This window comes from Sinocyclocheilus anshuiensis, unplaced genomic scaffold (assembly GCF_001515605.1).
Source record: "Sinocyclocheilus anshuiensis isolate Anshui unplaced genomic scaffold, SAMN03320099.WGS_v1.1 scaffold205, whole genome shotgun sequence".
NCBI classification, from domain to species: Eukaryota; Metazoa; Chordata; class Actinopteri; order Cypriniformes; family Cyprinidae; genus Sinocyclocheilus; species Sinocyclocheilus anshuiensis.
The window spans coordinates 2,079,387-2,092,443 of NW_015536497.1; the positions used below are offsets into that span (position 1 = coordinate 2,079,387).

The following is a 13,057-nucleotide window of genomic DNA, read 5'->3' on the forward strand; positions in this document are numbered from 1 at the left end:
GTGAATTTATATATTACACTTGTGAAATTATATATCACAACTGCACTTTTTTGGCTTTTTTTTTTTTCTTTTTTTTAATTGTGATTTTATTTTTCATCTTTACACCTGAGAACTGAAACTTCATGTCTCACAATGTTTTCTGTATTTCTTATTATAAACTACCTTACAATTACTTGTTTTATACTCACTATTATATGGCTTTATACCACTTAATACCACTTAAAATCTGTTGATTGTCTATGTAAATGTTTTTATATAGTTCTTTTATTTGTTTGGTTGTTTTATTTATATATTTATTCAGTCCTTTTATTTACTTATCTATTTATGTAGTCCTTTATTTATTTTTTTAGTCATTTTATTTATTTCATTATTTAGTCATTTTATTTATTCATTCATTCAATTATTTAGTCCTTTTATTTCATATTTTATTTATTTAGTTAGTTATGTAGTCATTTATTTACTTATTTAGTCTTTATTTAGTTTGTCGTTTTATTTATTTATTCACTTATGTATTTATTTAGTCCTTTTATTTATTTACTTTTTCAGTTCTTTTATTTAGTCCCAGTTATTTAGTTTTTGTCCGGTTGTTCAATAACAATTACTCTTCTGTGCAACATACAGAAGAATAAATAATGAGAGAAAATTACAATTTGTACCAATTGCAACACAATCGCAACTGCACAATGTGTCTGAACATCCTCTCTAATGTAGTCGTGCATTTTTCAATTATATGCAGGCTGTGCTTGGAATCATAAGCAATATTGCTTATTGTACTTGTCATCTTATTAACTAAAGATCTAGCGTATTCTATACTGCGCACTCTTAGCTATAGCAGGATGACTCATGCATACAGATGGTGAATGTCTTTCGCCTTGTTTAGCCTCTTAGACATGGTAAATACATTGTTGCACTGATTTTCCTCCTGCATGAATGCACTGCAAATGCACTGCAGTAATGTTTCTGGTAATAGAAAGGTTTTGGCCTGAACATTGGGAAAAATGAATCCTATACATTCCTTACGGAGATTGGCGGGCAATCTATTAGTCGTCGCTGTCAGCTAGTTGGCACGCTTTTAAGGCCAGCAGTGTGCAGCAAATCAAAGTGTTAGCTTGACTGTATGGCTTTAATATGCTATGCAAGCTTATTTGCATAACTAGTGGCCAGGGCACAAGAATTCCCTGTCAAGCTCTGAATAAACAGAAGTGGCAAAGACACCATGTCCCTCACATACTGATGAGTCCCTGCTGTCACAGTCACCCGTAATGGACAAACAGCCCAGCGTTTGACTGTAGTTTGCCGTGGTGTTGTCATCTGGGTAATGAGGCAGGAGACAGTGAGTTAAGAAACATCACAATATACCACTCCAAATAAAAGCATAGAACAGAACAAGAGATTCGTGACAGACGCTGAATAGAAGGCATTTAAACTTCATCCAAAGGCTTTATGGGTTTGTTTTCAAGCAGTAGCAGATGACTGATGATGTGTCGTACAAAACATGAACAACAATCAAAAGTTTGATTAGTGTACTATAAGCCTAAAAAAAACATGCCAAAAGACCATTGAAATATAAGGGTCAATGACCCATAAGAATGTCCAAGATTTTCTATTGAACTTTTTGTTCATCAAAGAATCCTGAAAAGAGTACCACAGTTTTCACAAAAATATTAAGCAGTTGTTTTCAACAGTACTAATAATAAATGTTTCTTGAGCACCAAATCAGCATGCTCGGATTTAGGATTCTGACAGATTTAAAAAGGATTTTAAAATATATTCAAATCGAAAACATTTCATTTAAATTGCAATAGTATTTCAAAACAGCTTTCAAAAACATTAAAACATCTTACAGACCCCAAACATTTGAATGGTATTGTATTTGATTTGATTTTATTTTTATTTTACAAATGTTTATTTGTTGTTTAATCTTTAGTAAGCAGCGAACGGTTTTCTTGATTCCCCCCTTCCCCCCCATAAAATAATAATAGATGCCAAATTTTAACAAGGTTTTATTCTTTTAAGTAGGCTTTTTTCTTCATTATGTTATCAGGACAGTTGTGTCACCCTAATATTTTTGACTTTCTAAAGTAATTTTAATGCAGTAATTAAAACATGTTCATCATAGAAGAGGTGTATTCAGCTCATTGTACTTGAGAATGAATGCAGTTTTGAATAAATTAATTAAAAATTAGCATCATGTCATTAACCCACAAGTCTGTATATGGCACCTGCTCTGGTTGAGCTGTTCCTTTAAGACAGTGAAACCCATTGAACGGACTGTACGTCTGTCCCTTAGCCATTTTTAATTTGTGTGAAATTAAATATAGTGTCTACCCTGACTAAGGTCCACGTCTGTCACCGTGCTGAAAGGTGTAGTTGTGACTTGTCACACACCCTTACTCTCTCTCTCTCTCACACACACACACACACACACACACACACACTCACTCTCTCTCTCTCTCTCTCTCTCACATCTCTCTCTCTCACACACACACACACACACACACACACACACACATTAAGGTTAGATTTATGTCCCCACGCTGTTCAGAATTCACTGAAACAGTTAGTAGTTAATATATTATAATTAATCAATGCAACTTCACTGAAGATCAGTTGGGAGTGGCCAAAGGAAGGAATAGCTACGAGAGAGAAGTAAGTGTGTGTCTCATTTGAGCAGGAGAGAGTGAAGGAGTATCAATGAGTGCTCATTAGAAAGGTTTGACTCTCATAGAACATTGTGTTTGCCTCAATATATGGGATTCACCCTGTTTATCATTTATATGTCTGTCCATTTGCATAGTCCACTGCGTTCACAGTAGCATGAACATCCTGGACTAAATATTTGCCTTCTCAGTTGACCGCACTTTACTTCTGACACACACTATAACTCAGCACAATGTGACCTTGCCACTTCATCAGAATAGATACTTACAGTTAACAGCAACTCAAAATTGACCATTTACTTTCTTAATGAATCCTAATTCATTTGTGTATGCTATTCCACATAAACAAAATAGTTTGTCTTTGTAATCAGAATGGAAAGCTTGCTACACCTTTGCTTAGAAAATAGCCAAACATGTTTTAACCACTCCACTAAGACCACCTAAAGGAGGAGGAATGTCATAGGAAATCACGGTTTTTTTTTTTTTTACTTTAAATGCTTTTAAAATTCAGGGGTTTGTTGGCATTTTAATATATGTACAACTTTTGCTGTTCCAAAATTTTGGGTCCTTTTTTTTTTCAGCAAGGATCAAATTAATCAAAAGTAACAGAGTTACTGTGATGTTTACATTGTTTATAAAATATTTTAATAGCTGTTCTTTCTATTCATCAAAGAATCCTGAAAAAATGTATCGTTACAACAAAAATATTAAGCAGCATAACTATTTTCAACATTGAATAAGAAATGTTTCTTGATAATCAAATCAGTATATTAGAATGATTTCTGAAGGATCATGTGAGATTAAAGACTGGAGTAATGATGCTAAAAATGCAGCTTTACAACACAAGAATATATAACATTTTTTAAAAGAAACCAGTTTATATAAATTGTTATGAAATTTCACATTAATACTGTTTTTACTTTTTATTTTTTAATATAAATGTTCTTCATTGTTGTCATCTATTGAACACACACAAAAAAAGGTTATTTGTGAAGGTTCTTTCATTTTGACAACAATGATTCCCTCTCTTTCTCATTTATTTTCTATTTTTCCAAGCCACCTGGGGCAATGGTTTGGATTTTGGCAAGCGCTCCTCTCTTTTTACCCTGGCACCTTTTGATGTTTATGAGGGTCCTCATAGACTGTAGATTCGACCCACCTGTGTCCTAAACACGCCGATGACTCATCAAATACAAGAAGATCTTCTGCCAACCCTTAATAGCTCAGATCACAGCCTCTTCCTGTGTTTTTATACAATTGCTGTTTCTTTGTGATTGATGTTGCCAACTGGACTGATATACTGTATCAGACAATTAATTAGTGTATATTTGCTATTTTTTGATTATCATCATCTGCCGATAACCAATTACCAAAACCATTCCCTCATTAACAAAACTGTTATCAGTTTTCAGCTTTTCTCAATTAAATAAACATTGCATCACGTAATCCAAGTAATTATTTAAGTAACCAGTCAACAGAATCAATTATAAGCAACAGAACAAATGAAGTCAACAGTGCTTAAAGTTTTATGTAAAAGCAGATTCAAGTATTCAAGTAATCAAATGTAAAAATAAACTACTTAAATTATTGGCACAGTCTTCACTGCATGATTATTAGATACAATGCATGAATATAGGATGCTGTTGGCATTTAAATGAAAAGCAAGCCTGTAATTAAAATGTGTAAATTCATTATTTTGTTTTCTTTAGGCCTGATTTTGTGTTCATATTTGACTGTAGAGACTTATTTAAGCTACTACAGTTATCCAGCCAACATCAGTAAGCACTTTATCTTTTTTCTTGTCAATATTGTTGTTTGATTAATATTAAAAAAAAAACATAACAGACAGCAGCAGGTCTATTAAACTGCATTAAGACCTAAAGCACAGATCTTTATATATATATATATATATATATATATATACTGTACATATCCGATTTTATTATTTGCATGCTTTACTGCATTGCCGTATCTCGATGAGCAACTGCTTTTCACATACATATAAACACAAACACAAACCGGCATGTCATTGTATAAAATCGCTTTTCACATTTTAGTATTGGCTTTAATACTTTTGGCATCCCTTGTAGTGACCCTACAGTATATGACTATTAATTTCCTCTTAACAAATCCCATGACACTCTAAGTAAAGCAGTTTTTTTAGTAGCTGTGCATTCTGCTGGTGCCCATGCAAAAAGCCTTTCGCTCTGCTCAGGGGAATATGGGGAAGTGGATTAATTGTGGCATACAAAGATCTTTAAAGCCGAACCGCTGACACAACGCATCTCATTATCGCTTGAGAGTCGGCCCTGCATTTGACGTTGTTTATTTATTTTGCTTCCTGTCAGGAGTCTCTTTGTAAAACCTCTTCGTCTGTCACACCGGCAGAGCTCTCTTGTCACTAACGTTCACTTAGTGCTCGCTGACGCTAATCGCGCTCGGGTTGCTCTTCACTATCTCTAAGCGTTCACTAATTCGCTCCTTTAAAAGCAATGAACTCTGGTTGTTCAGTGGAAAAATGTGGCGACTCATGTTTTGTCTATGTGTTTTCGTGTGTGTGATGGTGTGAGGGATGAGAACACTGCGAAAATATCTTTTTAATCTTTTTTTTTTTTTGTAAATAATGTGTGAGTGAAAGTGTTGAAATAAGATAAATTTACTTGAAGTAAGATTGTGTTGAATAGTAAGACTCGTTTTCATAGAAGAGTTTTTTTTTTTTTTTTTTAAATGTGTTTTATATAAAGTTTGATTGATTGATTGATTGATTGATTGATTGATTGATTGATTGATTGATTGATTGAACTATTGATTGAACTAAAAAATCTAAATCCGTCCTTCTTCCTTCTTTAGTCTTCCTTCTCTGGAACTAAATAGATTATTTTCCATATGAAGCCAGTTTATAGTAGCCAAGGCTGTCAAGCTCCAAAAATGACTTTTGTAAGGAACAGAACAAAATTATGTTGTCGAACGAATCAGTTTGATTCATTAACCAATTGTTCAGTTTGTGAAGTGGATACATTGGTTTGCTAACACTTTAAATTAAAAGTTTCATTTGTTAACATTAGTTAACTACATTAATTAACATGAACTAAGAATGAACAATACTTCTACAGCATTTATTGGTTTTAGTTAGGTAATCTGAACATTTACTATATTTACATACATTTCTAATGTCAAAATGTGTATCTGTTAACAGAGATAATGCACTGTGAACTGACATGAACATTAATTTTTTTTTTAACTAATATTAACAAAAGTTATTAAATGCTGTAAAAATGTATTGTTCATTAATATTTTATGTTAGGTAATGCATTAACTAAAGTTAAAAAATGTGTTACCATTGGTTCTTTGAAAAGCTCAAAAGAAAGATTCAATCACTTTTTTTAGATTTTAGATTTTAGAAGCATAAACTGTATTGAATTTTGTTGGACTTATGTTTAAAATGAGAAAAATAACTTACAATAATTCATAATTTGTTCTCTGAAAACATCTTTGTTCTATAAAGTAAATTTAGAAAGTACTTTTAAAATAAATTACTTTTATCTTGTTGTAATGATGTTTACATGATCAGTATTTTTGAATGTTTTATGGAAAAAAAAAAGTTATGCAGTACATATGAGGAAGCCACATGTGGCATGTTTCTCCACAGTGACTCTCCCGGAGTCACGGCATGAAAAGGAAAGGCATATTTGCTAGTGTCACTTATCATAGGAATAGCTGCAGCAGCCTGTGCGGGGGATCGTGTGTGTGTGTGTGTGTGTGTGTGTGTGTGTGTGTGTGTGTGTGCTCTGCCTCTTGTGTATACACAGAGTGAGTCACCAGTGAGCACGGCACACACACTGGGAAGCAAGACAGATGCTGGGTTTGCACTCGGTGTAAAAAGCTATTACCCCTACCAGCGTGGTGTCTCTTTGAAAACGCGGTGCCACGAGGCAGCTTCTAAATGCAGATGGAAGCAGAGCTTAAAGAGGAAGTCGCGAGTGGGCTGAGAACGATGTGAGAAGGAGGGATGTTGGAATGAACTCTGTGTGTGTGCATGTCTCTTGGTGGTAGAATCATTATCGGAGATATTTTATGACTATTTAATGACTCTTGTGGTGAGGGGGTGGTTTAATTACTCTAATTAAAGGGATAGTTCACCCAAAAATGAAAAATGTCAGCTACATGTTGGTCCAAACTTGTATGACTTTATTCATCTTTGGAACACAATACTGTAGGTGAACTTTTTATGTATATCCTGATTGCTTTTTCCATAAAGGAAATAGAAATATACACACAAATTCCTTGTGTGTATAAACATACTTGGCAATAAAGCTCTTTCTAACTTCTGAGAATGAGGACATGGGCTGTCAAGCTAAAAAAAAAGCATAAAAAAAGGGTCCATATGACTCACACAGAGTCATACAATAGCTTTGTGTGATGAGATAAAGACCAAAATGTAAGTCATTATTCACTGAAAATTCACTGTTGTTCGCCAATTCGTGAACAAATTCTTTTGAATCTGATTTAAATTAAACTTTAATGCATTAATTCTTTAATAATTAATTCAGATGTCATTAATTGTAATTGCATGGAAAAGAGCGACCAGCACAATCTTCAAAATTTCTCCTTTTGTGTCCTACAGAAGAACGAAAGTCATACACTGACATGAGGCTGAGTGAATAATTAAAAAAATTTCATTTTTGAATGAACTATCCTTTTAATGACGATTTAATGGTTGTTAATGACTTCCAATTAGGGATCTTCAGCTCATTCTTTCTCTCTCTACTTTACCCCCACAGGTCCCTCACCAGATGAGCACTCTGACCTTCTACAGGTACGAGCAGCCTATAGTGGACTACTGCCAGGCCCATCAACCCCTGCGGCTCAACATGAGCTATGAGGGTCCGCCGCAAAGCCTGGAGGGGCTGGAGGAGCTTCCCCCCCGCGAGAGGAGCACCATCCAGACAGTGGCCCTTCCGGCAGTGCCCACCATCAACACGGGCACCGCGGGACCTTGCTCCCCACCCAGCCAGAGAGCGCCCGTGGAGGGGCCCAGCATCCCTTACCCCACCACAGAACGCTCCATAAACTATCCAACAACAGAACGTTCCACCAGCACCCTCACTTTTAGACGCTAACGGCCCCCGCTCGCAAAGCAAGTCATGATGGGTAATTTCAAAAGAGGCTGTGCCTGGGCGGTGATCCACATTCTGCCGGCATTAACGCAGCAGTGCATCCGAAAACTGTGCATACTGCTGCGCGCTAACTGTTTCTCTCGAATATAGAGAAGTGAAAAACATTCCCACGACATCGCTGGAGGACACAAGTATCTGACATTTCCATTGTGGAGTGTAGTGTATCCTGGAAAATGGGATCCCATTTGTTTTTTTCCATCTTTTCTTTGTTCTGCATCAAAGGCCCGCACACGTTTTGTTGTCCCCGTTCTGCTCAATGGCAAATTGAAATCCAGTGCAACACGCATGAGATGTTAAACGTGGCTTTGGTTTCATTCAGCCCTCGCTCTATTCTGACGCTACAGGACGCCTTCTCTGAGGAGTAGATAATGGTGATTCTCCCATGCTGAGTGAAGAATGAATAGGAATGTGCAATAAAGAAGGTTTTTTTGTTTTTGTTTTTTTTGACATGGGAGAGAGTGTGAGAACGAGAGAATGAAAAGAAACAAATTAATGCTCACCAGAGCTCAAAGGCCTCTCGCTGTTACTTTCATTTAGTTGCCAGGGAGTGCTCATAAATGCTGTCATTATTTGATTAAAACGAAAGATCTGTCTAGACATGAGCATGTCATATGGAAGATCTCTTGAGTATTAAAAAAAGCATTCATTTAAACTGAAATGAAGGTTCACAGGGCAAGGTTTTTCAGCGTGCACATGTACCAAAGATCAAGCTTCTTTAGATGTACATATAGCTTGTGTTTCTTTTCAAAATGTAATCAAACTAATCAGTATGTGTCTAATGCATACTGTAATGTGCGGACCACCGGAGTTTACGACTGATTTTCAGTTCTGCAGAATTCAGTACTGAAATGCAGAGTGAAAACCATCAAGCTTTGTATTTTGAAGGCTACGTGTCGACTAGATCGTGTATGTGTGTTTGCTTGTGAGTGTGTATGTGTGATTTAAGTTTAAAAGCTGAAGTGTGTAATTTCTTCGCCATTAGTGAAAAATATGACTGTTTTCAAAAAGGTTTCCTTTATCTGCCATTGGTCAGGCAAACAGACAGCCACGCCCCAAACTTACGCCATTGGTTGTGTCAGTGTTGCTATGCTGGCTTGTCAGAGTGTTTAAACAAACAATGCTTTGAAATAGCCACAGTGTTTACATGTGTCTGCTAAGTCAACCACTTGTTACTGAATACAGGTTGTCTCTGTGTTTCACTAAAAAGCCGAAAAATTACACACTTCAGCTTCAAGAGGGAAGAATCATAAGGGGACGGAGCAAACGTCCCTCACTTGGTTAGCATGTTGGAGTTACCATACAGTGGCAGAAACAAATTCTTCGCAAGTATGCAATGCATTGCAAGCGTTTGTTGTAATAAACCTCCAGGGGGCGACATTATGCTGGGTGTGTTATTATTGAGGTGACTAGTTATACGTCATTGAGGAGTGTGTGCTAACTTGCTCAGCAATATTTTCTTCAAACTGTTGCTACGCTATGACAGTAATTGACCTAAATGGAAAAACTGAGAACGCTGAAAATTCAACACATACTTGAGTTTTTGGCAGATGACAATGTGTGAAATGGAGCTTGGCTAGAAGCGTTTGCATTTACAAGCTTGTGTAGAACATGTTTCTGACCAAAACAATCTTTCTAACCCATTTTCAAATGGCTTTTCAATTATCTAAGGGAATGATCTAACAATAAGAAAACTAGAACCTCTAATAAGAGCTTCCAGTTGTATCGAAGAGCTGAATAAACCAAGATTTTCTTAAGCTGAGTTCAGAAAGAGGTGGTCAGTCACCTCAGGTCATGGAGTGTTAACTGAGAGACTCCAGATGTCACTCAACAAAGTAGCTACATGGATGAAATTGCTATAATTGGCTATAACAGCAAGACGTATGGGAGACCAGGGACGATTGTAATTGCAATTTGCCTATATAACTCAGACTGCTACAAATTAACATGCCATGATTTGATATAAGAAACATACATATATGCCAACAGTAACTAGTATAATTACATTGAATTTAATACAAGTAGTCAGGGTGTTATGGGTTTGATTGTTACAGTGACTGGGGGCAATCATAATCACAAAAAAAAAGTGTATTAACCCACTGTATTTCCAACAACAGCACACATCAAAATAATGGTATTATTGATTTAATATGTAGTACTATTACTGAATCGTTTTCAGTATGATGATACTTTCTTTTATTTGTCAGGTAAAAAAAAGTCTAAAGTGGAAAATTATATATATATATATTATTATTATTATTATAATTAAACATTTAAAATACATTTTAAAATCATTTAAAATGAAAACAATTAAAATAAATTTATTACACTTTTTTTGGTAATGAAACAAATATTTCCAAATAATATAAATAATTTTTTTGTTTACATTTTCATTCAAAGGTATAATTTTAGACAACAGAAGAAAAAAAAGGTTATTTCTCAGTGAAATGATCATGCTTTTCCTCAGGCAGAAAGTGATCTCTACTAAGCATATGCTGAATAAGTGTTACAATAGCCTCCGGTCTCCCATAGTCATTCGAGGGCCTGTTCATTTTTAGTTTGAGTTGAGATTAAGGCAGACCAGATGCTCCTGTGTGGTTTTCCGTTGAACATTGGACTGTTAGTAGTCTAATAGACTTCTGTGGTCATCCATTAGTCACATTACACTGATTCTGTATCACTCAGTTTGCGGTTTAACTTACTTTAGTTCAGCAGAGCATTTTTCTTCAATAAACTCTGGCGTTACAAGCCACTGTCCAGTTGTTCTGTTTGATTTTTTCTTTCTTTCAACCCTCAAAGGACTTTTGAATAACATGAGAATATGGAATTATTGCCTGTAAACACAGATTTTTTTTTTCACCCTGTGTGCCTGTGCGTTTGGACTTCACACAATGAATGTGGACATGGTACCACACCAACAGTCAGTGTGGATATTGCGAATTTCAACCAGTTCAAGGCCTCTGGAGCAATGACTGGTGGTGACATCATCACCCATCTTCACAGGAGCCACAGTAACCGCTTTGGCCCCTCCAAAACTCTAAGTTTAGATCGGATATGGGTGGATAAAACGCAATGACATCACAGGAAATGTGCTGGAGAGCTGGCAAGGTAAGAATCGGATTTCACACTGTCATGTCTCAATCTCTTCAAGAGAAGTGATGCTGTCAAGACGATCAAAGACATTTTGAAACGTGTCCTGACGGTTTCTGGCACCAGTTATCTTCGTATGTTTATCGTGTAAATAGAGAGTATAAAGAAACATTGTTTTGCTTCTTTTGACACAAGTTTTGTGAAAAAGACAGGAGCCTCAGCTGTTTAAACGCGCACCCTGATCAAAGAATATGCTTCTAGAGAGACTCGATATGACCCCTCATTTGGAAGATTGATATTTTTCTATCTGCCGTCTCATTTGGTTCCTCATCTCATTAGCATCATAGATTTTCATTTTCTTTGTCTCACTTTACTGCTGACATCGGTTTGGGAATAGAAAGATTGATATCAATGCTCATTTAATGTCATATATACGTTTATTCTGCTATGTGCCCTAACCGTTGTGATCCTCTCTCTCTTTCTCCTCAGTTTGTATTTTCGAGACACCCAGGCAAAATAATATCTACTTGTTAAATGAAAGTGGCTTGTACTTTGCTCCGAGGCTTCATGCATGATGTATCAAGTGTAGGCTTGATGTTGTTAAGTAAATGCTAATAGGGTTACCTGCCCACCGCATTTCAATTCTGAGTAAGTCACAAGAACTTTACAACCTCATAATATGCTCCTTAAAGCAAGGCATTAGCTCAATGGCAGTGTTGCAGAAAATCCATACTACTTTCTGTGTCCTGAATAGGCAAAGTCAGACTGTTGTTCAGGGGAAACTAGAATATTTAATTCTAATAAACTGATATATAATAATTTAAGTAAATAAATGAATACAATTTTTATATAATTTTCTCCATGCATTATAGACCTCCTGTTTGGGACTCTCTGCTTGGTCAGTCTGCATAAAATACTTAGCATTTAAATTAAACAAGAAATGCGTATGAAAGCATCCGATCCTATCAGCTATTTGGATGAGTTACCTTGACTAGATAATCTAAGCTCTTAAACCGTCATTCAAAGCAACAATTCTCCTCCTCCACAGAGTCACCAAATCATGGCGCCTTATGTAACTGTCTCTTCCCATTATTCTGACAATTTGCTGCTTTACGGTCATTTACGTAAGGCTGAGGACGCCCCTGCATCTTCTCTTTGCTTGTCATTCACATTTTGCCGTTTACGTTTTTAACCCTCCTATTGTCTTGTTCATTTTTGTTGTTGTTGTTTTGTTTGGTTTTTATTTGGGTTTTTTTTTGTGAAGTATGGATTAAATGAATCTAAAGTGACAGTAAAAACCAGGCCCGGATTGGCAAATCGGGAGCACCGGGAGGATTCCTGGTGGGCCGGTCTGTATTTTTGGCCGTGAGGGCCGGTGTTGTCATGCCACTGGGTTGAAATATGGATGCTGTCCCTAGACTGCCTGCACTCATAGCAGCCCCACTCTTTTTATTTATTATTTTCTCGCAGCCCATATTATTATTTCCACTAGACCAGTGGTTCCCAAACCTGTCCTAGAGGACCCCCTGCCCTGCACATCTCCCTAATAAGACACACCCAATTTAGTTCTTGCAGTCTCTACTAACGAGCTGATGAGTGGAATCAGGTGTGTTAGATAAGGGAGACATACAAAAGGTGCAGGGCAGGGGGTCCTCCAGGACAGGTTTGGGAAGCACTGCACTAGACCATATCAATAACAAATTCTCAATTGATAATTAATCATTCTTTTTGCGCAAATCATTGTTTTATTTGTGAATAAGCCGTTTAAGGAAGGATAAGACCAAGCGGAATCCTCTGCCGGCTGCTCCCGCTTCACAACCAGCGGGACTCGCGCTAACCGCAATTCCCTTCACCGTCCGAGTTTTTATTTTGCCAAATCGGTTTGGGCCAATGCAAACAACTTATTGATCATGAGCCCAACATCCAGCAAGGCAGGAAAACATTCAATCTACCTGAGGCAAGACGTATTTCGCTATTGTAAGTTTATGCTGTTAAATTAAGAAAAAAAAATACATTTAAAAAAATTCACTTCCAGCATATTCTTAAACTTGGACCTTGTTATTGAAGTACAAATGTAACATTTTTAATTGGAAAAATATGCAGTTTCATTCATTCAAAGGCTATAATAGTTGA

General features: G+C 36.3%; 1 protein-coding gene across 1 annotated transcript in view; it reads left to right on the top strand.

Moving 5' to 3' along the window:
• LOC107687808 (leucine-rich repeat transmembrane neuronal protein 4-like) overlaps nucleotides 1–7,972 on the top strand; it is a 130,752-nt gene extending 122,780 nt beyond the window's left edge. The window contains exon 3 of the mRNA XM_016485277.1: nucleotides 7,442–7,972. Within this exon, the coding sequence (XP_016340763.1) occupies nucleotides 7,442–7,780 (339 nt within the window). The 3' untranslated portion in view covers nucleotides 7,781–7,972. The remainder of the gene's footprint in view (nucleotides 1–7,441) is intronic.
• The last annotated feature ends 5,085 nt before the right edge of the window (nucleotides 7,973–13,057 follow it).